Raw genomic sequence first — 26,570 nt, forward strand, 5'->3', positions numbered from 1 at the left:
TGCTATTGCTGATGTTGCTGGAGAATCCTGGACTGTATGGCTGTTTGTTGGGCATAGTATTGATATACGCGAAAAACCCGGTAGCCGACCAAGAAGAGCGCGAGAGCAATCAATAGCGGTAGTTTGCCGCTCCAGAAGTGTCGCTTTGGGGCTCCAATTTGGGAGCGAAAGACGCGCTGATCTGGTCTGGTCTGAGGTAGTGGGCCCCGCTGGGCACCTGATCTCGCCAGTCGCCGTGGTTGCTGCAGCATGAGACTCGGATGCCAAACGAAGTGAATGGGCGAAAGAACCTCAAAACTGTGCCGACGTCACTCTGTGTGTTTAATGTCAGCACGTTGCTCGTCGACTATTGCCCTCCTATCCTTAGTTGAACGCATTCACTTTTCGCGTCGCTTCATCCTAATTCACACACTTTTCAAGGCCGACGAGGAAGAGGACCCTTTCAGGAGAATAACAGCAAGCAGCAGCACCCTACAGCATATCGCCATGAAGTTTTCCGTATTATCCTTGTCCGCACTGCTGTCGACGCTCGTGTACAGCGCCTCAGCAGCATCGTCACCAGAGGCACCCGCAACCGTGTACTTTTACTCGCATGGACGCCCCTCGACCTCCGGTACCATCAACACTAATAACGGTAATAAGTTGCCTTCGCTGAGCTTGAAGGAGACCCGCGCAACACTCGCGCACCTTATGAACTTGGGCCAGCTCACCAAGGACGAGACATTCGTGGACATGCATGGACCGATTCAGCAGGTGTTCGACCAGCCCGGCATGGCGAGGAAGGATCTGTTCGAGACTATGGGAGGCAATCTCGTCATGGTTGTGGAGGGCGTCCATAGTCCTCAAGGTATCACGCACTTTGCGTTTGCTGACGCCGATTTTGTTTGTCCTTTAGTGCGGACTGGTGCTGGTGCTATTGCGTCAATTGGGAGAACTGACGGATTTATTGCATTTGGAACGTAGATCTGTTGCCTTCGTTCGACCCTGCGTTCACGGTCGACTCGAGCGAGGGTCTTCAAGATGTGATTACAGAGCTCGGCAACACTGTGCCTTCTCAGGATCGATATCTCTTCAACACTGTATGTTCTTTCTGAGTGCCGCCGTTTTTGCTCGATCGTTTGTTGCACATGATCAAGCGCACGCTGACCTTATGGTTCCTCTCCTTTTTTTTTCTTTCTTTTTTTTTTACGACGTATGATACTTGATAGCACAAGTCGTCCAAGTCAGGGGATGCATTGGTGAATGAGCACCTCGTTGCGGTGCACCATGCCGACGTCGACGTTTCTGTGTTTGATCTTAACAAGAGAGTACGTTTGAACAAGACACTTATCACAAGGTGCTTACGGACTGGGTTGTCTTTTTCTTATAACAATTCTAACATCGTACTTGGAACCATTTCATCGTTCTCTTTTACTTTCTAACCCTAGGCTGATGCATTGTTTCTGGAAGAGTCTGAATCATTGAGCAACTATTTTGAATCGTACAAGAAGACGCACAACAAGCATGATCAGGACTCGGATTTCGTCCGCATCACCCTCAAGGGTCTCGCTGCCCTCGCTGCCGAGCACGGTGTCGACTCTGTTCAGTACAAGGCCGCTCAGCAAATCTTGAAGGAGTTCTTGCAGCTGGTAATTTCAACAATCTTGATCATTGCGCAGGAATCAATCAAGGACACCTCTTTTTTATGTGTGGTAATAATGAACTTTTGTCCCTAACGCTTTTATAATGAATCTGTCTTTTTTTTTTTTTTTTTTTTTTTTTTAGATACTCATCCCGGAGTTTGAGCAGATCCACAAGACCTACACTACGACCTTCATCTTGGTCGCACCCACGACCAACCACCTCGGATCCGAACTCCACGAGGATTTCTCGTCAACATCGCCTTTCTCGCACAATCCCCTGAGGAAGCGTGCGCTCCCCTCGACGGGTAACTGCTTCGCGACCGAGGCCGACTGCCAGGCGAACACGAACGGATGCAATCAGCACGGTGCCTGTGTGTTGAGCACGGCCGCGAACTGCTACCATTGCAAGTGCGAAAAGATCGACAACACTCAGTACGGAGGCAACACCTGTGATAAGATCGATATCTCGATTCAGTTCCATTTGTTCTTCTGGCTGGGATTGGGATTGATCTTGGCGGTCGTCCTTGCTGTGGGATTGATCCTCCAGATGGGTAATCAGTCCCAAGGAGGCGTGCCCGTTGGACCGACAAGGGCAGAGTTGAAGAGGGATTAAAGGGCCAAATGATGGAGGAATGGAGAATAGAAAAGGGATTTTGGAACTCTTTTTGGGTTTATGATGAGGAACGTCGCTGAAAGCTGCGAGCAAAGGCAGCCTTGACAAAATAAAAAGCAATGCAAAACGAACTTTTTCCTTTTTTTTCAAATAGTTAGCGACTTTTACTTGGTGTGCTAGCATGATTTAATTAAAGGCTGCAGTCTGATTTTAACCCAGAATCAGCACAGCGCAGAACAAATTCAGCATAGGCAGCACCATTTCACCTGCATAGTACAATACGATGCCAATACCGCCGCTGTATAGCCCTGCATGGGATCTCCCATGCGATGCTATTACCCGGAGGTCGTATTTTTTTATTTCCATTTTTGTGAGTGAACATCTCCACTCTAGTTATTTATCCTGCGAGATGAAGGAACTCAAACGTCTAACTAGTAACGTACGGCAGAACAGGTTGTCCGAAGAAGTTAGCTCGCTTAAGCGTAAGAATGCCTCCAGCGCTGCTGATTACAGGCGCTCCAAACCCAGCATGAGTCGCTAGTATTGTACTATGCAGGTGAAATGGTGCTGCTTATGTTGAATTTGTTGTGCTGCGTGTGCTGAATTTGTGCTGCATTGCGCTGAAGCAGCATGCCAGCACGAGTCTAAATTCGAAGCCTTGCACTCGTGTCAACTTTGAGCGCATTTTTTTTCATTTTAGGCAATGCAATGATATGAATTCGTTTTCTATTGTTCATGAAATGTGGGTTAATCTAAATTACATGGAAGGCGGCGGGACATATTCGCTGCTGCTTTGGGCGTTACTAGTTTCAGGAATGGCCTGTGGAGCTCTAGCTCCAGGCGAAGGACTTGGGTATGCCTGATAGGTCGCAGTGGTCCACACTGGCGACTGGTATTGTTGTACTGGTGTTTGGAATGGGTTCGATTGCGATGGAGCTTGGTACTCCGTCGCTTTGGCAGACATGGCCATCGTCGCGGTCATGAATGGGCTCGGACTTAAGGTCACCGAGGATGATACTGAGGGTGCGGAAAGATGTGGAGGCGGACGGTGGTAATCCTCAGGCGACATAAACGGGTTTCCCTCCGGTTGTTGGTGCAGGTATACCACGGCAGGTGATTGGATCTGGGGGGTGTGAGAGACTCCCGCGTATAGCACAGCAGGAGATTGCATCTGGGGCGTGTTAGGGACTCCTGTGTACAGCATAGCAGGCGATAGATGCGAATATGCCCCAGGTGACTTTTCCATTCCGCCAGCGGACATGGAGGGCGAGTGGTAGTACTGCAGATTGGGGTCACCCACGATGCCTGCGCCAGACATGCCATCGTGGTATCCGTGTACAGGGCCCACGCCGTCGTAGCTCCCGTTCTGGTAGTGGCCGTTCATATCCATCTTGTTCATCTGGTACTCGTTACCGTAGCCTTCATAGCCGCTCGCGTTTCCGTATGTCATCTGCGGACTCTGTGCCAGCACTTTGATGTTGCTATCATGATCCTCTGAAATCGCAGCTGCGGCCATCGCGTCTGCCTGATACGCGGCTTCCTCCTCGTGTTTCTGGCGCTGACGCTTCTTCATGACAAACACACCGACGCCGCCAGCGATAACAAGCACTGCAAAAAGACCTCCAATAATCGCGCCCGTGTTGTTATGTCTGAGCTTCTCATCCGCATTATAGTTGTCGGTCCATTTGTCGTCGTTGAGGTTATAGACAATCGGGAGGTTGTTGAGCATGGTATTGCGGTTTCCACCACTGGATCCGCCCCAGGCGATGAACTGGTACGAGTGGACCGCACAGGCCATGCGCGTTCGGGCCACGGGTGCTTCTTGTCCTTGTTTCCATTTCCCACTGCTGACATCGAGGATATAAATGGTATTGAAGTACATGTTGCCATCTTCCGTGCCTCCGAACAGAACTACCTTTGAGCCGTCCTCAGCTAGTTTTTTTTTTTTTTTGAAAAAAAAAGAAAAAAAAAAAGATAAGCAATTGTATCTCGTTAACAAATGGGCGGGGTAGGTTGATACGGTTAATAGTTCGCTTACAAGCAGCCATGCAGTGATCCAGACGTGCCGGCGGTACATCGCCTTTAGTGCTCTAATAATAAAACAGGGTTAATATCCTTATAAATCTATAAAACAAACCACAGACTCAAAAAAAGCTACGGTGGTCTCTCATTCATCTAAACAATCAAACAAACAAACAAAGACCAGGTCCACACTCACCCACACACACTCTCTCTCACACACACCACACACACACACACACACACACACTCACAGACATACCCCCCAAACCATCTCCGCGCACAAAAGAAAAAAAGCCCATTGTAGTTTCAATTGTCTTCCTTACCATTGTCTTCCAGGTCTTTGACGAAGGGACATACTCGCTCAGATCCCCAGATCCCAGTCCATTCGTGTTCGCCGGTGGGGCCCTTGTTCCTCCAAAGGTCAATACCGAATTCCTCGCGCTCGCCCACACTGCAGCCACATCCGTCAGGCTCGTGGCCGCCGTCGCCGAGCTCTGTGAAGCCATGCTCTTAGCCTTGGGATCATACACTGACAGCTGATTGTATGTGTTATTAGCCCCATACCCTCCGATCATATAGACCAGCCCCGTATTCGGATCCGAGACCGCCGCATGTCCCTCCAAATAGGTGTAGGGGGCCTTGACCCCCGTCATATTCTGCCATTGCCCAGAGTTGATATCGAACGAACTAAAGAACACGGGTGTGCTCATGCCTCCGATTGCCAGCAATGATCCCTTGGTGCCACCATTGGAGGCTGCACTGATGGGGGCTAATGCCAGATGAGTTGTGGACTGTCCGTCCTTGAGTTGTGTCCAGGATGGAGATGTGGTCGACCAGGAAGTGGACAGATCGAGGGAGATGAATTGGTTGGAGGCGTCGGTGTCAAAACCGCCCTGGATATAGAGAGCGTCGTTGATCATGGCGAATCCCATGCGGCGGGAGCCCACGGGGGCGAATTGGGCATGTGCGAGGGGTGTGAAGGTTACGGTGGCGATGAGGGCGAGGGAGCTGGAGAGGAGGAAGAGTTGTTTCCGGCTCCTGTGGGCCATTGTGCCGGATGTGTTCATTAGAAGGCGATTGATGATGGGGAATCGAGGACAAGAAGGCGAGAGAGGAGAGGAGAGGGAGGGGAGAGAAGGGCTGCAGCAGTTGTGAGGAGTCGTTAGATGGAGGGGCGTGAAAGGAAATGAAAGGAAATGAAAGGAAATGGAGGATGAAAAGAATGAAAGGGGGAAGAGAGGGAGAGGCGGAGAGCCGGGGAGAAGAGAGAGTGAAGCGAGCAAGTAGGGATAGAAAGAAGGAGGGTGCGCGTGCTATTCTCGGTAAAACTTCAGGAATGGGGGGCAGAGGAATTCGTGATAGAGAGCACTTTAATTAACTGAAAAACGCGAACGGTTCAGTCTGCTCTCTCGCACACACACTCTTGAACGAAAATAAGCGATCAGACCGAGGGAAGGGAAGAATGGAGGACAGAAAGCGATGAGCGATGACTGATGAGGATGGTGGGGGGGGAGGGGGAGAAAAGGAATGGAGGAGGCACAAAGAGAGATGAGCTGTGTGGGCGAGTATTGGGCGCACCATTGGGCTGTACAGTGGCAGAGCAGCACAGGGGAATCCCGTTTGAAGCCAATGTGGTACACCACTGTTTTTTTCTTTAGGCGCCATTCGTCAACACCGCACACAGCGTCCAACCTACCTAACGCAGCGTCTTTTTTTTTTTAATTAAAGAGCGGAGGCACAAAAAAAAGGTGAGAGCAATCTCATCCGCCTACTTCTCCCCACTCGGGGTTGTTTGTTCAGCGCCCGGCCTGCTTGCGTTGCCCGTTGTCGTTTTGTTCCCCTCATTCTGCATGAGTATGATGATGCATGTCGTACATTTGCGTAGAAAATAAAACGGCATGTACAATGGCCCGAGAATAACACTGCAGATCTCGAGGGATTGACCTTCTTGCGGGTCTTCAATCTTGCCATTCTTTCTCTTCCTGATCTACTAATAAATCATGGGCAAATTCTTCTGTAGTAAGGCAACAAATCTAATCTTCTCTGCTAAATCGAAAGACGAGCGAGTGAAAATTGAGTCGTACAACAGACTACGACCACGCCGCCCATGGTCCAACTGTTCTGTAGTAGCCTCATCTTCGGCCGAGAAGAAAACAACAAGCATCCCCACCCATGGTCTCATTCTGCACAACACACTCTAGAGTCCAAATAAATTGGAGCTAAATTATCTCCGTTCTTCGCCTTGCTCCTCTTTGTTCTTCCGGTCGGTTTTGAAGACGAGTGCCTGAGGCGAAAATGCGGCGCGCCCTCAAACCGTGCATGCAAGGTAAACTCCCTTCCCATTGTTCCCCATCCACCTCTAATATTTCGCATGATAGTTTACACCACATACATTGCATCGATGGTGTCTTATTGTCTCGAAATGCCAGCCTCGCTCATTGTGCATCAAACGGAAGGCGCCACATACTTCATGCAAGGTCGGCTAGAGACCCGCGGACAACATGAACATGTAGCAATAATAGCTAAAATGTAGGAACCTTCGTCCTCATCTTTACCTACAGCCATTTGCAACAACAGATACACTCCAGTTCACACACACTCTCCTGGGTACCTTCGCTCTTTCGCCTCATGCTCTCTACCAATGTATATCCTGGATTTCTTCTCTATATGTCTGGCTCCCATAAATGTTTGAATCTCTCAACCGCTGTTGTCTTGTTGTATGTACTCTGACATCCTGTGGCCAAAAATATCCATGCATCGGTCAAACGGCTCGGTGCTCACCAAAATTCTTATACTTTCTCAAAGCGCGTTGTACCGGACCAGACCACTGAATTCTTCCCCCTTACTCTATTTTACTACATGTACAACTTGCACCAGTCTGCCATAACAACAGGTTCCACGAAGGCCCCCCCCCCCCCCCCCCCCCCCCTTTCCTTCCCCCATATGAGTCGCATTGCCTTTGTCATCTTTTTGTTGTGCAAGGAGACGGATCAAGGCTCATCTTGAGCACTTTTTTTTTTTTTTTTTTTTTTTCATTCGATATTTTCTTTGTCATTATCCCGATGCAACCTACGACAGATCCTTTGGACATCGCACAAGATCTGGGGGGGGGGGGGGGGGTGTGGAGTAGGCATATTGTAAGCAGGCAGATGGTATTACTCACAGCGACTCTTTTTTGCTCTGGCTATAGAACGCGTCCATTCGTTTTGGGTACCTAGTTTCTGAGGACACATCGTCGAAAAAGATCGCGATCGGGATAGAATGGATTTGCCTCGACGCTCACTGTTCTTGCTCGCCCTGACTTGCACTAGTTCCTTTCGTTATTCTATCCCATCCTTCCTAACTCAACCCTCTGGAGCATTTAATGAAGCGCTCAATTTGAGGAGATAGGGAACAATAGATCGGTTGAAGCCATGTTTCGTTGCAAAGATCATCGTCCACCTTGTCCTTTGGATACCATTGCGGGGACAATGCCGATTCACTTTTGTGTTTTTTTCTTTCTTACTTATACACGCGGATTAAACAAATAAAAGAGAAAAAGCATACATCTCTCTTATTTCAATGCTTAAGACCTTGAAGGTCGGCATGTTGTGCTGGTAGGCTCGTCACTAGGCCAATTATTTCGACAACTTGTGGCTGGAGGTTTCGAGGCCAACTCATCGCACGTATATTTTCAAGGACCAATTAAAATACAGCGCCAGCATAGGCCCCAAAGAGGAGGATAAAGACGCCTGATCCAGCAGTTCGCTCTAAGTGAAGTACCTTAGAACGTTGCAAACCAGCAACGTACACTAATTGAAGCTGGTAAAGGAGATTTTTCCGCATCTTTCTATGTATGGCATGCTAGACAATGGTAAAAATAAAGATGCGCATTGTCCAAAATGATATTTTAACGACGCGTCTCTTGGTTACCTATCCTTGGAATGAAAATTATTTTCGCACTTTTTGCGAACAGAGACAAACGAGTGCTAGAACTTCGTTTTTTTTTTTGCTTCGTTCCGCTAACAGAGAATTTAAGTATGTATCTGAGGATTCTAATGAAGTTCTTTTTACCAGAATCGGATCATGAGTTGTGGAAAAAACGCAATTGAAAGACGCTGCGGTCTTATATAAAACATAGACATAGTCATCGACAGCCATTGACAGCTCTTATCTCTCGCGCTATTATAATAGTATATATCTGTTTTATTAATATTCTTGTCGTCTTCGTTTGCAGAAATGGTATTTTCTTAAAGGTAGTTCCTCAGCATACCCAATTAGCTTGTGTAGTCTATCTAAAAATGCTTCATCACAGTGTGATGCTCTAACGTATTTTTCGAGTGCCTCTACAGCAGCTAAAGCAGACACATCTAGAGTATCTTGCTGCCACTTCTCCTCTTGCTCCTTCATAGCCACCACTGCGTGCGCTTGATCCAGTAGAGGATCATCATACTGTCACGGATAGTACCATGGTGTGTGGTAAAAAATATCAACTGAGAGCGCAGCCGAATTGCCTCATGTTGATTTGTGACTTGGCCGAGGCGCTCTCTCTTTTGCACGCGTCGTTCAGATACGCGTAGAATCTCTGCCTGGTACTTTGCCTCAGTATTTGTCCCAGCCCGCCGTAGGCCTCAGCCTATTGGAACCCAGTATACGTTTAGCCGAATATTCTTTATTGCTATTGCCATTGTCATGCCCGCTGCATTATCTTGAACCCCCCTAGATCATTGGCGTATTCCTAGCCCATGTATATCGCGCCCTGTATCAGTAATCCAAGCACCCTTGTCCAGGACCCTAGAACACATAAATAAAATTATAAAACCCATAGCATGGAACCTCAGTCTGCAATACAATTCTTACCTACCTTGTCCATCTGTCTGCCTTCTGTCTTCCTTTCATCATACAGCCCTTCACCCTCCCTGAGTCTATCCTTGAAAGCATCTCCTTCGCATGTATTTTTAAGGCTCTCGGAGAGTTCTCGAAATCGGCTCCATGCGTCATTGTATTCCGCTTTGGCCTGGATTGCCTCGGGTTCAGGACCGTCAGGATCGTCCGCACCGTGATCGTCCGTGATCGAGAGGTTCCCAAACTGCAGCAGGTCAATGCTTGCATCTTCATCCGCGATTATGAGGTCTCTCAACTGTAAGGGATCAATGCTTGCAATATCATCGTCAGTGATATCGTCAGCTCCGCACGGTATGAATATCGGTAACGCGCTCCATTCTCAATCATAAAGCAAACAGAAAGACGCATTGAAAGGTCAGTCAATGATACCTTCATGGTGAAACCGACTGTGGTACATTAATTGTCATACGTGTCCCATTGATTGACAATACTTACAAGCTTCGCTATGCTTAAGTTGCCGGTGGTAGTGTTGAAGTTTACAGAAGCACGCAATCGATACGCATGCAAGTATCAATGTCCTAGTCAAGATTAAAGCGGTCCGTTAGCATGCCAACTTAACACAGTCAAGTCACTTAGTTATTATTATCGACAGTCAACATATTATTCCCTAGCACTTTAAGCACCTTGCCCAGCGACTAAAGATTATGAGTGCGCGGGATCCACGCGATGGTGCCGAAGATGGGACGTGAATGGAGCGGAAGGGATGGTCTGTAAAAAGGTCGAAAAGCGCGTTTATTTTGCGAATCGTCCCCGCCGTTGCCACCACTCCCACGCAACCCCCACGCCTTTGTCCTCATTACAAGCCTTCTCAACATCACACGCCCCTCGTCATCACACCTCTATTCCATCACCGTTGCCGCCTCTCCCACATCCTCGCCTTCACTCGCAAACCCATGTCATCACACCTTTTCCTTCATCAATCACTATTGCCACCCCAGCCCATTGAGAACATCTCTTCGCCGCCCTCGGCATCCTCCGCTGTCACGACCTTTTCGCCATTTCAGCATCCCCACCGTTTGCCTCCATTCCCACGCCTGTGTTCATCCCTGTCTTGTTATTCCTCTCTCTGTCATTGTTCTCTCTCTCTGCCCTTTCCTCCCTCGTTATTTCTGCCCCCTCTTACTCGACATCTTAAGGCTTTATTTGATCATGATAAGTATAATGGTGTGTATCGCCGACCTCGCCGCACTGGACTTTGAGTGGTTTGCCCTTTGTAAAGCACCGTTTTTTCTCTTGAAACCACCCTAAGCAAATGCAGAGGTGTGATGCGCAATGTTCTTTCGACATTGTGCTATCTCTGTGGCCAATCTTGTTTGCCAAGATGGTCTTGCACAATAACTGCGCCCGGGGCTCACTCCGGTAGTTAAAGGTATAGTATGTGGTGGTGTGCCGTCCGGCGCTCATGTGTGGCAGCCCTTGGTTGTGACATGGCCGGGCACACCACACCACCTTGTTAGTGTCCAAGGTGGCCCCTTGTACAGGTTCTCCTCGCGCTCCCATGTTTTTGTTAACGACTGATAAAAATAACAGAAACAGAAACAGACAGTGGATAATGCGATTTTTTTTTTCTTTGAGTAGACCTTTACTCCTACGCCTCCACTTTTGCATTTATTGGCAAGGCTGACGGAAGTGGAACTACCGAACGCCGTTGCAAAAGATCCAAGTACCCATTTTTTCCGCTCGCATCCGCCCAAGGAATGGCTGCCCGAACCCTATCTTGAAGACGGGGAATCAGACCTCCAATCGTTCTTTGATGCGTTGAGTGTCCTCAAGGTTTCTCGCGATCCTTTTAATGCCCAGATTCGATCGTTGTACTGTTACTGTATCTTGGTTTTGAAGATGCTTAAGGATCAATGAGATGCCTACTGAAAAAAAAAAAAATCACTACAGATCTTATGGAAGCAGGGGGCCATCAACAAGAACAATAGGTCTCTTGTCACAGCCTCATTGTCATGTACCTTTTCGATGAATCCGTGTTTTCTGCATTGTTGGCTATAAAACGTTGAGATGGAGAGATAAAGCTGCGGAGACGAGGGGGGGAGGTGAGAGGGGAGGGGGAATAACAGGAGTGCAAACCGAGATAACAGTAGGACATGGAGAAGAAAGAATGATGGAAGACGGGAAATAGCCTCATTCATTTTTTCTGATTTAACAGCGGAGTAAAGCCGTTAAAGGGGTCAAAAGCGAAAACAAACAGCTTCGCCCAATTTTGTGAGCAGGTAGAAATGTATACAAATATGTCGCATTTGGCACTTACAAATCAATCGATTAATATGGAATCACTGGGACTTCGTGGAGATGAGGCCCGGCTTAGTCCTGGGGCGGGGGTACCGGAAATAATGATCCATGGATTTTCTGTAATGGCTAGTGCTGGCTTTGGTGCTGGTTTGTCCGAGATCAATTGCGAGCGCACATATGATATTATTTACCTCCTCAAAGAATAACGGGAGTTCTGTTGTTCTTGCCCCATGTTTTTTCTGGTTTCTTGTAAAATCCTGTTGGGGTGCTTCGTCACCCCATGCGGGATATAGACCTTCATCACTATTCCATCAGGCGTACTCGCGTTAGGTCTAAAGATAGAAGTCTGATTGTGGATTCCACAAGGAGGTGCGTAGTGTGAACGAACGGTGCTTTCTCAAGTGGCGAAAGTGGGCAGCAGAGGTTTCGGCATTTCAGTGATCCTGTGGAGACGTAGGGCAGAGCCCTTAGCTAGATTTATCCACTTCCTTCTGCTATTTGGCCTGGCACTGGTGGTAGTGGCCACGGTGTTGGTGATTGTTGCAAGGGCGATGGCAGGGATACTTTGGGAGGTTCGAGGCACACCGTAGAGAGAAAGTGTCATCTGTTACTCCATGATGTGCGCCAATCGATGTGCATAGGTATGGGCCGTCGGGACGAGTGCATGCTAGATGTGGGTTGTGGAGATAAATCACGCTGCGCTCCGTGTGGCATGGTCCATTGTGCGAGTAGAACGAGCTTTTCACATGGCAAGCATGCGGCCTCTGATTGCTTTTACCGCGCCAGTTGAATGGTATGAGTTGCAGTCGGATGGTCGCCACACACTATATACACATGCCATGGACAAAACATGGAAATTTTGCTCTAGTCTTCGGTGACCATACGACCGTTCATACCTCTGAATTTGTCCTATTATTCTGAAGATTATCATTGTTAAGTGAATAAACAAGGGAAGCGTTGTAAAACGCGTTTTCTTTATTTTTCGAGTTTTGTTCGCGTAAAAGCATGTAGACAGACATCCATTAGTGGACGTTTTCGCAGACCGATAGCGATGGGGATCGGTCCTGGTTTATTGTTCACTATCGGGAATGATCCATGCGATACGACTCGGATAACAGCCAAGGTGCCCGTGAACATTGATATGACGGCAGTGTTAATCGCAGTTATTTTGTTATCCTGGCTATTGCTGCCTTGCTACCTTGTACCTGGGGCTTGCCACTGTTGTCCTCCTTTCTATATTATTGCTGCCGCTCCTGCATTGTACCTGTTTTGGTGCGCACGGAATTGTATGTATGAATTGCCGAGCATTTGTTTGCGGTGGCCAATGGTACCCGTTCTCTGTCGCCGACATTTCGCTCGTCAAAATGTCTTCTAATTCATCGCTTGTTGCTAGGCGGTCGTGTTGTCGGAATAAAAGGAATTAAAGAAAAAAGAGAGGAGGAATGACTTAAAATGTGAGATTTAATCAGGGTGGTGCAGACTTCGATGGAATCGTCTTAAGAATAACATGTTTATTGAGAACACCAGCTTATTATATACATGACCAACCTTTTGGTGCTTTCCTCCCATGTTCTTAGGATGGGACTTGATGGATGGCTCGTGGAGAGCCCAGCCCAATGACTTGGGGCTCCATGGTCTGGGCAGGACGGACAACAGCCGACTCGACACTCAGATGGCTCCTATGCGAATTGTCCGAAGGAAGGATGTCGCTGCTCAAGTGAGAGGAACGCAGAATTTGTCCCTCTTCCATGACTAGAGCTGTATATGTCTAATACATCTAGGCTGGGACTCTTTCCTCACGCCGCACAGTGCTTATGAGGTCCCATCACGTGGAGTCCATTGATCATTGTGTGCTGCGTCTCTCCAGCTCCTTCAGCTCCATTGCCCGCGAACAAAAGTCCTCTTCCCCAGTTCTCTCATTCCAACCGCGCTCCTTTCTCCTCTCCCCTCTCTCTGTCTCTCTCTCTGTCGCTCTCTCTCTCTTTCTTCGTCATCCACATACAAATAATTTACAATGAGTTCCCGTACGACCACTGTTCGACCAACTCGAACAACCACGAAATCCTCACAGGACAATGCCACCTCTTCGTCCCAAGAAACTACCCCACCGCCATCACAAGATCGCTGTGCCCATTGCAAAAAGTTTCTCCCCGCTGTCAAAGCCGAATGCAAATACTGCCGACTCGTCTTTTGCATGGAGCACCGGTAAATACCTGAGGCGATCATTATCTATCCGCCCGGTGACTCTGTTTTCTGGTTTTTTTTCTTCTTCTAGACGTGCCTCAATTGCTCGCCCTACGCTTACCTCGAATCTCGAGCATATTCGCTCCTCCCTTTCTTTCGCATATTCTTTAGACATCCTGAAACCCACTCTCCACAAGGATGCGCCAAAAAGGCTCGGGAACAGACCCGCCAGCAATACCAACGCGACTCTGGACACATCCTCGGCTCCGAATCCCACGATCGCGGTTCCACACACCGTCTAGGCTGGAATCTGGAGCAATCGAGACAAGGTCTCCATCAGCGACTCAATCAACGTGTCCAATCGCTTAAAGAATCCTCCGGTAGAGCTTCGTCTTCTTCTTCATCACCAGGGTCAGCATCACCAGGGCCAGCATCAGGATCAGGATCAGGGACAGGAGGAGGCACAAAGAAAGGGAAAAAATCACCCAACAAACCAAAGACATGGGGGTCTGGAGGAAGCCGGTTAGGTGGCGTGCCTGGATCTGGTGCATCTGGAGGAGGAGGTAATAATGGCGATAATGGTCCAGGATCGGCATCATAAAGACAAGCATTTTGTGCAGGTCAAGCTTGATCAGAGCGAATAGCTGATTTGTACTTTATTATTTTGTTGTTGTTGTTACTGCTGTTGCTGTTGCTGTTGGGTGCCTTAGGACAAGATTGTACAAGAATAAAAAAGAAATGAACAGAGATATTATGAAAACAAGTTCCCTAAGAGTTGTAAATGCGTAGATTGTAAAAAAAAGCAAGAAATACATATGCACCGACTTGATTCGTCATGGTCGGAATAATTGTTGCTTGAGAAACAATGGACCCGAGTGGGTTGTATTTTTTTGATCCGCCACCAAATTGTGTACATGATACTTTTCGTCCGACGATCGACATCGATCAAAAACGGTGACGATTAAGATCGATGGCGGACAGGGATCGGCGCTGAATGGAATCTTCGATCGTCCAACGAAGGCGAAGCATGGTGTCCACTACCACTATGGGGAGACTGATGATGATGGGAATAGTTATGAGATCCCTGCGGCGACGAATGAGATTGGTAGTAGGACGAGGAGGAAGGCGACGACGAATAGTGATGATGCCCCGATTGCGGAGAGTGCTGCGACGAGGTCGATGACGAATGACGATGCGCAGATTGGTGCTGTTGCATCGGCGAACTGTTTGGATACGACTGAGAAACCGGTCCTGGGCTTCCCATGGACGATGCCGAATTCGAGAGCGACCCCGATTGAGACTGCTGGTGGTGGTGTGGATGGTATGCCGGTCCTTCGCTATAGCCGCGACTGTGTTCGTATCCATGATGTCCGTTCGCGGGAGATGAGCTTGATAGGGGCGATCGGCTATAGTCCTGCGAGTGCTGTTGGCGGTGGTTAGAGGAGCGATGAGAAGAGTGTGTCGGGGGAGCAGTGCTACCGCTGCTGTGGTGCGCAAATGACATCGACGGCTGCTGGTGATGGGACGGAAGCGAAGGTAGCGACGACGACATGGTCACATCCATGGGCTCGGATTCCGGGCTCAGGCTATCTGTGCGACCATTGCTGCTGTGCCCATTGCTGTGCCCATTGCTGTGTCCGCTGCTGTGTCCGTTCGAGCCCTGAGGTTCCCATCGCAGGGGCCTTGACTGGGAGGGATGGTGGAAGTGAGAGGGCAATGACGATGACATCTCGTGGTGACCATGATCCGAGTGGTGTTGCTGGTGCCCAGAGCCTCCCTGCGGATAGTGGTGGTATCCATTGCTGCCATGATCACCGCTGTGGCTGTGGTGGTGCATGTGGCGAGGGAGACTGCCACCCTCGCCCTGGTATGAAGACGAATGGCCGAAGGATGGCGAGGGACGGTGGAAAGAGCTGGGCGAGCTGCTCCCAAAGTACTTTGAAGATGCAGGGCCGATCGAGCGGGATCCATGGGGCGATGTGCCGTAGCGATCCTGGAATCCGTTGCTGTAAGGGTGGCCATTGGGGCTGGGCGAAGGTGGTGAAGAGTTGGAGACAGAGTGTGACTGCGACCTCTGCAAGTATGGGCGGTTGGGGGCAATGGCAACCTTGGAGCTGTAACTGAGTGAATCCAGCACTCCAGCAGCAGCAAGTTGCTCTCTGTTCTCGCTATTAATGCAGCAGATGACAACGGAAGGACAGGAAGATGAGTACCATACTCAGGGATGTACACTATCCATTATCATAATTAACAAAATCCTAGATGTGTACCTGATAAAGCTCTTGATGTCGGGCTCATGGCCCTTTTGGTGACGGGTCAGGGTCGTACGACGGGTAAAGGTCTTGCCACACCCAGGATGTTCACAAACGTACGGGCGCTTTCCTGTGTGTGTCCTGCGGTGACGAGCAAGCGAAGAGGACTAATAAGGATCAAGGGATCAAGGGACCAAAGGCATTAGCCATCGCCGTTAATGTATACATATAACTCCTTGTAGGAAAACGGGCTCAACCAGTGCACACGCATCGAATGACGCTTGTTCACATGAATCTCCCGTTTTATCGTGTTGTTGCGCTGTTGCGTTGCGCACAAGCACCAAGAAATTCAGGGGCTTGTGACTCCTTGACCATCTTTCCTGCCATGTTCTTGTGTGCTGCTTCCTGTTACCAAAATGTCCATCCGTGGTTCCATCGTGTCCATATTGCATCTTGTACTTTGTGTGTGCATGGGTGGTTTTGGTCCCATCGTTCTTGTAATTGCATGTCAGGGACTTGACTTACATCACTGAAGGATTTCTGACAGGATTCGTATTCGCAAACATGGGGCCTTTCTCCGGTGTGGGTGCGATAATGAACGGTCAGGGCTGAACGTTGAATGAATTGCTTCCCGCAGCCAGCCCAATCACATTGGTACGGCCTAGGGGTAGCAGAACAACACAGCAAAAACAGAGATATAGAGTGTTCGTTAATATCACGGCGCCATCAATAGCACAAAAAAAGGGACTTGGCCAGACCATGCTGCTCCATAAGACTGCATCCAGCCCCCTTATAATCCTCAGAAGCATGACCCGGAAAAGGAAATGCGGTGCTGCATCAATGGGGGGTTTGCTCAGCAGTGCATAGGGACAAAAAACTTGATCACACACCATCCTTTTTCCTCACACTCGTTCTATCTTGCTTTTCCTCACACCCCCCGTTCCTTCTCTCGCAATTAAGACACATTGATGAGGAGGGAAGAAAGACTAAGGTAAGCGAGACCGGCTGTTGATCCTAGCCCAGTGAGTGATCAAATGACTCTACCCTGTTCTGTTCAGTCCTGCTCAATTCTATGCAGTCCTTCCAACTCAATTCAATCCATTACCTTTCGCCAGTGTGGATGCGCCGATGTCTTGCCAAATCAGATCGCCGAGAAAACGACTTTCTGCAATGCTCCCAGGCACACTCATATGGTCGCTCGAGGGACTCCATTGAGACTGTACCTTCGGCCTCAGAGGAGCTGCCATTCTCGTTCTCGTCCTCGCCCTCGCCATTATCCTCGAGGTCGATATCAAGGTCGATATCAACATCGTCATCGTTGTTGCTGTTGTTGTTGCTGCTGCTGTTGCTGCTGCTGTTATCGTGCTGGGCTTGTCTGCGCATGTCCTCCTCCTGTTCTTGTAGTTGCTGCTGCTTGAGTTTCTTCTGGGCCTCAGAGCCCGAGTTCAGCATGCTTCGAATATCCATTTGATCGAACGTAAGCACACGGACGATAAAAATAAAAAATAAAAAAAATAAAAAAATAAAATGAGAGGGAAAGAGAGAGGTGGAGAGGTGGCGAAAAAGGAGTCAGTGTTCAAAAAGGACAAAAACAAAAAAGAGGGTGCACGGGACAAGTTGGATGGGACTAGTGCCGAGTGATTCGAGGGTAAGAATGAGACCGTTTACGGGATGAGCAACAAAGGGGGGAGGAGGGATTGGCTGTAAGCAGAACAAAGATGTGAGCTGTGAACTGCTTCTTTTTTCTTTTTTTTTCTGCCTTTGATGGCAAGATGTGAATGTGAGTGTGTAGATGAATGAAGAAAGAGAAGAGGAGGAAGGAGGTCTCGGGGCCGTTTTTTTGTTTGTCCCAGCAGGCAGGGGCAGGAGGGAGGAGGGGGTGAGTGGGACGAGAGGTGGGGGGGAGAAGGAAGGTTCAGAAAACGTGGTGGTGGAAAATGAGAGCACAAAAAAACACAACTGAGCACAACCACTAACAAAACAACAACAACAAAAAGGGATTCGACGGATCCTTTCTACTTTTAATACTCAATCGAGGGCAGGGGGTGCTGTGGTGCTTTTGGTGGCAAACAAGCAGCAGAAGAGGGAGGAGAAATGAAATGCGTGGGCGAATGGAAGAAAGCGAGAGGGAAGGAAGAAGAAGGAAATGCAGGGCAATGAAATCGCCTTGGGTTGGGTCTGTACACTAGTCTCAGACCAATCTGTCTATTCAAACCAATACAGACCGATTCAAACGTACTCTAACCCAGCACTCTATGTATATTGGCACATTGAGTTTGTGCGGCATGCACAAAGGGAAAGGTCTGATCCACCCAAGGGCTACCTCTGAGCGCTGCTCTTGCGCAGAGGGACCGAGCGCACCCCTACCCCCGTCCGTCTATTTACTGTACTTGTTTTTTTACGCTCTGTCAACATGCAAGCCAAGCAGTGGGAACCAGCCTACCACATCCCCGCCCGCGTAGCCACCCCGATCGAATGCACGGCCACTCGGACCCATTCCCAAAATTAGAGGGCGGGTAGTCAGCCTGCTTGGTCCGTTCTCTCTGGTTCTTGTTGAGAAATCCATGCAGTCGGCTCAATCTCCACTGTCCCCAATCAACTGTCGTCCATAAGATCCGGTATCTCACTGATTATTCTTAAAACAATTTTCTATTGTCAGCCAAGAACCCTGCAGTCGATGTTCCTGAAACCAAGGAATACTTTCGCTCAGACTATTGGGTATGTTCCACGTCCAAAGAACCCTAAGCACTTGTACTACCGCAAGATTTATCTCCGTCAGCACTTACATCATTTGTCACTCGGCCTCTGTCATTTGTGCACTCACAATGTCCACTCACCGTGGATGCAGACACGGACGTACAAAGCAGGTCTATGGTCTCCAGAAGAGAACACTGTCATAGAACAGTGATATGGAGAACGGTCGCACACCGCAAATCAGACATGACTGTACATTCATCCTTACCCAGATCCCTCCGTTACCTATGCATCGCTGCTGTCTTTTTTTATTTTCCATTGTTTTTTTCGAATAAACGATACCACATGTCGATGGCGAATGGAATTGCACGTATTGTCAAGGGTACATAGGAGGAAAGATGTATCCGAAAACCACATCGCCAAAGACGGTTCCTCTCCTCGCAAAAGACTGGGAGAAAAGGGAGCGCCTGCAGGAGAGGAATAACTTTCGATCCATGTGCGATGATGGGTCGGCATTATTCGTAGTTGCCCCTCAATCTCTTGCTGTGGGTTTTTTTTTTATAGACGAACGAACCACCTTGTGAACGATTAATCGCTACGGCTACAACGACCACAAGAACCCACGGCCCCCTTCTTGACCGTGCCATTAAGCTCGGTCCTGCAACTTACAATTGTGTACCTGCATGTTGGTCCAACAGTATGGCCGTGGGTCGGGCAAGAAAAAACGTGGAGTGAACGTTGCCCTTTTGTTGTTCAATGTTGTTCAGTGCTATTGTTCTGACGCCGGCCAAAATTACTCCGTTGGATTAAGTGAAATAGATGGAAAACGGAGATTAAGCCATGGGTAGGGGCGGGACCACCTTTTAGTTGGCCCATAACTTTAGCCTTTAGCACGTTGGTTGCCATAAAAGCCTTTTCTTTGACTTTACAGTTTATTATCTACGGATAAAACATAAATAAGGGTTCACGAAAGTAACAGCTCGAGCCCACACGGCCTTCTTGAGAGCACACGGCGACATGTCTCTCCTCTCCGTGGGACAGAGCAACATGGGCTAAGGCCCTCAGAACAGACCAAATCCTTGGTTATTGATTTCAAAATGAGCTGTGATAGTCTACTGTCATGGCGTGGTGGTGTGGGTGAACACATGTTGACAAAAGAAAGAAAATGCGGGGTAAAACTTACGACGCGCGATCCACTTCTTATTGAGGACGCGGCAAACTAATCTAGATGGTGTGTGCTTTTTTTTTTTATCGCACCAAGCCTGTACCTGAATTACTGCCGCATGTTCACTTTAAAGAGCGAACGGCAAACAAGCTTCTGATCATCGTTTTCCTCTCTTTACTCTCCAGCCATTCGTCCATCCACAGGCTTTCGCCCACTACTATATCCTCCTCGTTCATACGCCCCTCCTCCAAATGGACAGGCACAAGGTTATAACGCATACTTCGTATTGGCTGCATAGCTGATGAATAGGATCTTTTTGTTGTTGTTGTTGCTGTTGTTGTTGTTGTTGGTGGTGTTGGTGTTGTTGTTGTTTGTGTGTGTGTGTGTGTGTGTGTGTGTGTGCAACCGATACTAAATATTTCTCCCGGAAAACAAAAACGCAAGGCGAGTGAGCGCAGACCAGCGCCCGCATGCGCCCATAGGCCTTCATTAAAAGTGTTCCGTGTTGCACGCTCCCTTGTCCGAAACTTTGGCAGCTGACCTTTGGCGCAAGTTCTCTTTTTGAGCCCTGCGGCCGGTCGTGGAAGTGAACAAAGTATTATTTTTTATTTTTTATTTTATTTTTTATTAATCCATGGACAGGACAACAAGAGCAGCGAAGAAGACATAATAGTCGTTGCACGAGAAGAATGAAAGGAAGACAAGCATCTTCTCTCGTGAGAGGCTCAGTGGGAGGGATGGGAACGCGTTTAGCTTTGTCAAACCCGGACCGAGCATGAGAGCAAAGATGAAGGAAGGGCTGGTGTTTTGTTTTAGTCGTTGTTATCTGCATATGAGGTATCTATCCCTGTCCTTGATAGTAGTCTAGTTAGCTATCACCTTGTTTACGCTCACTCTCCATCCCCCTCTCTTTATCTCTATAGCATCGTGGCACAAAATCGACAGCATTAAACGTCGTACACACACATCCTTCTATCCTCCCTCACAATATAATCCTCCGCTCCTCTCAAACCTCCCCTCCTCAGTTTGTGTGGGGTATGATCGTACCCCCCATATGATCGTACCCCCCATATGATCGTGCCCCCCATATGATCGTGCCCCCCAATTCATTTAAAACCTTACTTTTGTGCCCACCAGGTTCTTGCACTTAAAGGATTGCCCTCGATTGTGTGCTGTGAACGTACATACTTAAAAAAAAAGGCGAGGGCAAATTTACTGGGTTACTAGGCGACAGTTGTGGTGCACAATGACATCACATTCCAGCGCTAAGCTCGAGCGAGCTCCTCAAGGCTAAGACCTAGAAAATTGAACATCCGCGTGAGTTGGGATGGTAGGCTATAAGTAGTCTAGTATTTTTACTATTGACGAGCAAAAAGGAAAAAGTAGATGATGAGTCAAGCACCTCAGAAAAGAGATTGCCATGATTTCTGTGTACGTTCTTGAGAGTACCAGGACTGTGGGTCCAGTTGCTATGTTGCACACAAACTAACGAACCCAGTTCTCGAGCGATGACGGATGGTGTAGGGGAACCCAGATGGGGTTCCTTGGGTGCACGAATCCAGGTCCCTGCACCAGAATCCATTAGACTGTTCCGATTGACGAGCGTCATGTAAATCAACGGCCTTCGCATTCACGTTGTTGTGTGCTACATTTGCCTCTTCTCCGAGGAAAAATATTGGGTAGCTGCTTTTCTTGAGTGTATTCTATGTATATGTGCTCCCTTTCGCGCGTCCGCATGTGCATGTGTTGCCTATATTTGAAAGAACGTACTGCGGAGAGCAGATGGAGGCAAGTATCCTGCCTTGGCTTTTCATTGAGCATCGCTTTAGCTGCATTCGTGCTCGAACCCAATTTTTTTGAGCGCGAACAGATCACACATCGTACGATACTCGCATGGAAAGAGGGAGTGAGAGAGAGAGAGGAAAAATAAGAAGCCGTTGCTTAGTTGGGGGACGTGTGCTTGCAAGAAGAATTTCCCTTTTCCTTTTCCTTGCCCGGGCCCCTCCCCCCTTATTCCTCTCTCCCCCGCATGTCGCTTCGCCCTTCCCCGCCGTTAGACCTTACGCCCTCCAAGTTGCGAGCGGTGGACCCATCGTCTATAGAAAATTCTCGATTTGCAAGCTGTGGGGGCGATTTTACAGCATTCTCACTCGCTTTGTGCCAATTGTCATGTCATCACCAAGAACACGCGTCATACCATTAGTCTAACCCTACAGGCCTAGTCCCAACCAAACCTGGCACTCACTCCAATGATCATCCTCTTCAGACGAACTTAGTGTGAACACAGACAATCACCTAAACTCGAACTAACTAACCCCCCCATCCCTTGTTTATCCCGCCCAATGATCAAATAGACAAAAGGTCTTCCGGTTGGGGGGAAACGCATAGGTTAGTTCCGAATCTAAAATGCCGTCTAGCGGCACTGCTCCCACGGCCATGAACATATCACATCTCCGCGCGTGTCTGTCGGGCCGTTAGGACAATAAACTACCAAACACAAATCGACCAAGGGCGCATGCGCGTGTCCGGTTATATTACATCCGTACCCACCATTCACGCCCGCAGTGTTATTTTCTCGGATGTATCAATTTGTTTATCCCACCCTCTTCCTTTTCCTTTTCTCAAACCAAAGATCATGTAGAAATGGCTCGTGTATGGTACCTTTATAACGTGTGTATGTTTTTAAAGAAACGCGTGGTAACTATGGCTCCGTGCGCTGCTCCTCGCGACGTGTAATCTTGACTGGCCATAATCTATTCAAACAGTTTCATTTGTTTTTTTTTTTATTCTTGCAGTTAGAGGATGCATCAGCCTGGCCTTTGTAGTCTACTTCGGTACCAATTGCCACGCGAGAAAAATGAAAGGGGGGAGGAAGGACCAAGCGCAGCACGTATTTTCTTTTATTTTTTCAGGGGCGGGAAAGTTTGTACATCTTGCTTTTTTTTTTTTTTTTTTTTTTTTTTTTTTTTTTTTACAAGCGCGTGTCTGTGTCCATGAATGATGGATGTTGTCTATGCATGCATGGACGCACGAGCGCTCAAATTTGGCTTGCTTTATTTTGCATCACATTCAAGTCAGAGGAGCAAATGAGGAGAAAGGATTGAGGCGTACGATGAGCACTCGGTCGGCGTTTCTGTTTATTGGATCTTCATCGCCAAAACAAGCTGAAGGTTAGGACATTTCTTGTCTCCCCGGTTTCTTTACCTCCTATTGAGATCAGATCTCGATCAGCGTGCCCATGCAGCAACTGCACCTCTGGACATCATACTCGACCTGATCCACGATCCGAGGTATCCGATGCTGAGGGTACTCCCGCTCCTGGGTATAATGCTTCAACGACTTGCTCTGCGCTGCCGGACTCGCAGAAGAACTCAACAACGGTGACGGCGTAGAAGCTGATGACGAAGATCCAGACGACTCTGCCTGCTGTAGTACCTGTTGCTGCGTCTCATGCGGCAGTCGCAACCGATCCAGGTATTTCAATTTTCCACGACTTGAGATATTCACATTGGGACTATCACGCTTCGGTTCCAGTGACGCCAGAGCCCCCTGAATCTGCAAATCTTTCGCCTGCCTGTTCTTCTCGGTTGCCTCATCGACCTGTGCACACTGCTCCACCACCGTGTTTGATGACAACAGGCCCTTACTAGATTCGGTTCCTGTTACTGGTATTGTTGTTGAAGTATAATTTTTTTGCGGCTGTTGTTGCTGTTGCTGTTGCTGTTGCTGTTGTTGTGGTGTGTCATGACCAAGGGCTTTGCGTTGCGGGCCCCTGCGTCTCTCTCGTTGCTGCTGTTGAAACCCATGTTGCCGCTGCATCAGATCAAGTTGCAGCTCCAGCGTAATCTTTTCCTGCCGCAAATTGTCGTGTCCTCGTTGAAGCACCGTTATCTGGTCCATCAATAATTCACACTTTCGTTGCTCCAGCGTTTGAGGCGCCTCTTTGGGCAACGCATTCATAGTGAACCGACGCGTTGGCTTGGACCGGCGGGAATGAGAACTGGCTGCAACCGAGGACAAGATCGATGCTAGGGCACCGTCGCCAAGAACGAGTCCTCCGTGGGAAGATAAAGCCGATGTCGAATGCGATGATGCACCACCAGTCACAGAAGAATGGGTCGAGGGCGAATACAATGCTGAAGAGGCCGAAGAAGGGCGGTGAACAAGTGCCTGCGCCTGTTCCTGTCCCTGCGAATCCGGATGCTCGATCGCCAACTGCTGTTTCTGCCCCATCTGCATCTGCGCCTGTGCTTGCTGCTGAAGAAACGCGAGCTGTCTTTGGACCTGGACATGCTTATGCCCCATCGCCAGCACCAGATCCTGTAGCCTCTCGACCTCATCCCTGTACCTTGCCACCACCCTCTCCAGTTCCAGCGCAGCCTGTCCAGCCCGGTACCGTTCCCGACCCAGCGTGTCCGACAACTTTGCCCTCTCATCCAAGATTTCCACAATTCTAGCGCGCAGCTCCCGTAGTTGTTCGATCAGATGGCGGTTCTCGTCCTGTAACTGATCCGTCTTATCGTTCGAAGTCCTAAGCCGTCTCAGAAACTTTGCATTGTCCGCATGGCAATCGACCATTTCCAGCGACAGCGAGTCCCGTTCCATGACAGCCTCCTTAAGATCGCGGGCCTGGTGTTGGACTTGTGTCTTCAATTCTTGAATCTCCTTGTGTTTTTCTTCCAAAAGTGTCCTGGACTGAGTCGCTTCGGCTTGTACCTTCGATAGCCGGATCAAGGTCATCTCGTGCTGCTGTTTCAATGTCCGTAATGACTGCTCCGTATTGTGCGATTTTTGCTGCGCCTGCGAAAGACGTTTCTCCCGAACGGTTAAGTGTTGTTCCGATCGCTGGAATCGGTTTCGTAACTCAGACAGCTCAGATTCGAGTGCTTCGCAGCGTTCCTGGAGAGGCGAATTCGACACGGAAAAAGACCCCGGTGACGGCGGATAGGTAGACGTGAGTGGAGGTGAAAAAAATGCAGACTGACGGTGGCTCTGTCGGCTACCGTCGTTGGAGACACCCTTCATGGTAGAAGTAAAGGCCGAACCAATGGCATTGCCACTGACGGTAGCGAAAGAAGAGGGACTCTGAGGGTGATCGATGTGTTCTGTTTCTGTCAAGGCACTGTCGTTGCTTGTCCATAGGCTACGTGGTAGTTGCGCACTGCTCGATGAGGCAGTTGTCGTGGCAGTGCTGGTGGCGGTCTTTTTCAGCAAGGACATGGCGTTGTGGTGGTTACTGTCTTGCGATGCGTCCGATAGCTTGAGTGCCATGGCTGAAGTGTACTAACTGTGCAGTGCAGTGAGATTTATTCCTGTTCCTGAGACCCCTTCAACACCTCCGCCTGCAGCCTGGGCAATACAAAACAGTGATGAAAAAAGAATGAACTAAGGAATGTGGATGACAGCAGGAATGCGAATGAGGACAAGGTTGGAATGCAGAAAGAGAAGAAGAAGAAGAAGAAGAAGAGAGAGAGAGAGAGAGAAGGGTACACAAGTCGGACAAACCTTTTACGCCCACCATAGTGTCTGCACTGGTCCACTTCCCATGAGTCTGCCCCACATGCGTCTGCTCCACATGCATCTGCTCAACTGCATATTCATTCGACATTTGACGTGCTGCCATACAATTTGAAGCATATGACATTCATGACAAGTAGCGGATATACGCGCAAAAACATAGTTCTTTAATAAAGTGTGCCTACAAAGAATGGCCTTGTCCTTGCCCCATTCAATGTCTCCTCATCTCCTTCACATCAGACACCTCGGTGTAAAAACATGTACGCTCTCATCCCACGCACAAGTGGCCACCTCCCGATCCCGATACAGATTAAAGTCGACTCCGAGCACAAACTCCGTGTGCGCATCATGGATCTCAATCATATCCCCTGTTGTAATATCCCACATCCGCATCGTCATATCGTACGAAGTTGATGCTACTAGCGATCCCGAATGCGGCGAACACTTCACCTTCCTCACCGCATACTCGTGTCCCCTCAGACAATTCAGTTCCCGATCCGGACGACGCAAATCCCACACCTTGATCGTATGATCGACCGATCCTGTTACAACCGTATGATCCTGGTACTTATTCCAGTCCAGCGTCAATACCTCATTTCCATGAGCGAGGATTGTCTGGATCGGTGCCGGTGAATTCGCATCCCACAACTTTACGGTGTGATCTCCTGAACAAGATGCGAAGAGACTAGGGGAGTGAGGAGACCACATTGCAGAGTACACGCAGTGAGAGTGTCCCTTGAACGTCTGTAATGACCGAGGACTATTTTGATTCCACTATGAGAGAAAGGGCCACAAGGAGGAGGAGGAGATTAGGTTAAGTTGAGTATTCCTTGGAGCATAAGCTTGATACGATCGAGCAATCGACTCATCTTTCTTTACCAGCTTGATAGTATTATCCCATGATGCACTCAAAAACGTATCCTTGCTGACCAAGTTCCAGTTAACCGAAAACACCTCCCTCTGATGCTCATGCCAGTTTTGAATAGGAAAATCCTATAGAGAGACAAAGAAATAGTAGCAAAGGTCAATCAATGACTGGTTTCCTGGCCATAGGAAGGCAGCTAAAATATCGGTCCTGTCCATCATCTGTTGCAATGAAGAAGAAAAACAACAACAGCGACCTACAGCCAATGTCGTATCCCAGAGCTTTATGGATCCGTCGCCGCTAGCAGTGATCAACTGGTTCTCGTTCACTTCGCTCCAGCACACATCAAACAGTCCATCCTGAGTATCGAACCTATATATACCAGAATATAAAAAAAAAACACGCACAACGCAGAGCGGAAGACAAAAGACAAAGCCCGTTAGTTGCCATTCCAGACATACATTCGAGTGAACTCCTGCTTCAATCGGGGCGCCGTGAGTTGTGTGCGTGAGAG

At 48.6% G+C, this 26,570-nt stretch overlaps 8 protein-coding genes across 8 annotated transcripts; 2 read left to right on the forward strand and 6 right to left on the reverse strand.

The window, feature by feature from the left end:
- Positions 1-356: 356 nt before the first annotated feature.
- Positions 357-2,480, forward strand: BC939DRAFT_441571 (uncharacterized protein). Its single transcript, XM_051554259.1, has 5 exons — positions 357-847; positions 964-1,079; positions 1,209-1,307; positions 1,428-1,628; positions 1,765-2,480. Exons 1-5 carry the CDS (start codon positions 487-489, stop codon positions 2,233-2,235), a joined length of 1,248 nt encoding a protein of 415 aa, XP_051415408.1. The 5' UTR covers positions 357-486; the 3' UTR covers positions 2,236-2,480.
- Positions 2,481-2,851: 371 nt separating this feature from the next.
- Positions 2,852-4,376, reverse strand: BC939DRAFT_23412 (uncharacterized protein). The gene is made up of 3 exons (XM_051550891.1): positions 4,274-4,376; positions 3,040-4,167; positions 2,852-2,961 (listed from the first exon to the last, which is right to left on the reverse strand). The coding sequence occupies exons 1-3, from the start codon at positions 4,281-4,283 to the stop codon at positions 2,927-2,929; spliced, it is 1,173 nt and encodes a 390-aa protein (XP_051415409.1). The 5' UTR covers positions 4,284-4,376; the 3' UTR covers positions 2,852-2,926.
- BC939DRAFT_23411 (uncharacterized protein) lies at positions 4,377-5,477 on the reverse strand. The gene has a single exon (XM_051550890.1). It carries the CDS (start codon positions 5,322-5,324, stop codon positions 4,470-4,472), a length of 855 nt encoding a protein of 284 aa, XP_051415410.1. The 5' UTR covers positions 5,325-5,477; the 3' UTR covers positions 4,377-4,469.
- Positions 5,478-13,393: 7,916 nt separating this feature from the next.
- On the forward strand, positions 13,394-14,164 carry BC939DRAFT_474257 (uncharacterized protein; the record flags this gene model as incomplete). The annotated part of the gene is made up of 2 exons (XM_051558405.1): positions 13,394-13,584; positions 13,735-14,164. 2 exons carry the CDS (start codon positions 13,394-13,396, stop codon positions 14,162-14,164), a joined length of 621 nt encoding a protein of 206 aa, XP_051415411.1.
- A 180-nt stretch (positions 14,165-14,344) lies between these two features.
- Positions 14,345-15,821, reverse strand: BC939DRAFT_23489 (uncharacterized protein). Its single transcript, XM_051550899.1, has one exon. The coding sequence runs from the start codon at positions 15,398-15,400 to the stop codon at positions 14,525-14,527; it is 876 nt and encodes a 291-aa protein (XP_051415412.1). The 5' UTR covers positions 15,401-15,821; the 3' UTR covers positions 14,345-14,524.
- A 125-nt stretch (positions 15,822-15,946) lies between these two features.
- BC939DRAFT_389396 (uncharacterized protein) lies at positions 15,947-17,015 on the reverse strand (the record flags this gene model as incomplete). The annotated part of the gene is made up of 3 exons (XM_051551884.1): positions 15,947-15,982; positions 16,341-16,476; positions 16,921-17,015. Coding segments are annotated over 3 exons (267 nt in total), but the record flags the coding sequence as incomplete, so codon positions are not given.
- A 5,665-nt stretch (positions 17,016-22,680) lies between these two features.
- Positions 22,681-25,106, reverse strand: BC939DRAFT_441592 (uncharacterized protein). Its single transcript, XM_051554260.1, has one exon. It carries the CDS (start codon positions 24,697-24,699, stop codon positions 22,891-22,893), a length of 1,809 nt encoding a protein of 602 aa, XP_051415414.1. The 5' UTR covers positions 24,700-25,106; the 3' UTR covers positions 22,681-22,890.
- Positions 25,107-25,422: 316 nt separating this feature from the next.
- On the reverse strand, positions 25,423-26,506 carry BC939DRAFT_483269 (WD40-repeat-containing domain protein; the record flags this gene model as incomplete). The annotated part of the gene is given in 4 exon segments (XM_051559170.1): positions 25,423-25,965; positions 26,071-26,184; positions 26,317-26,428; positions 26,439-26,506. The coding sequence occupies 4 exon segments, from the start codon at positions 26,504-26,506 to the stop codon at positions 25,423-25,425; spliced, it is 837 nt and encodes a 278-aa protein (XP_051415415.1).
- Between the last annotated feature and the right edge of the window lie 64 nt (positions 26,507-26,570).

This window comes from Gamsiella multidivaricata (genome assembly GCF_025024155.1).
Source record: "Gamsiella multidivaricata strain RSA 2152 chromosome Unknown BC939scaffold_11, whole genome shotgun sequence".
Lineage (NCBI taxonomy): Eukaryota > Fungi > Mortierellomycota > Mortierellomycetes > Mortierellales > Mortierellaceae > Gamsiella > Gamsiella multidivaricata.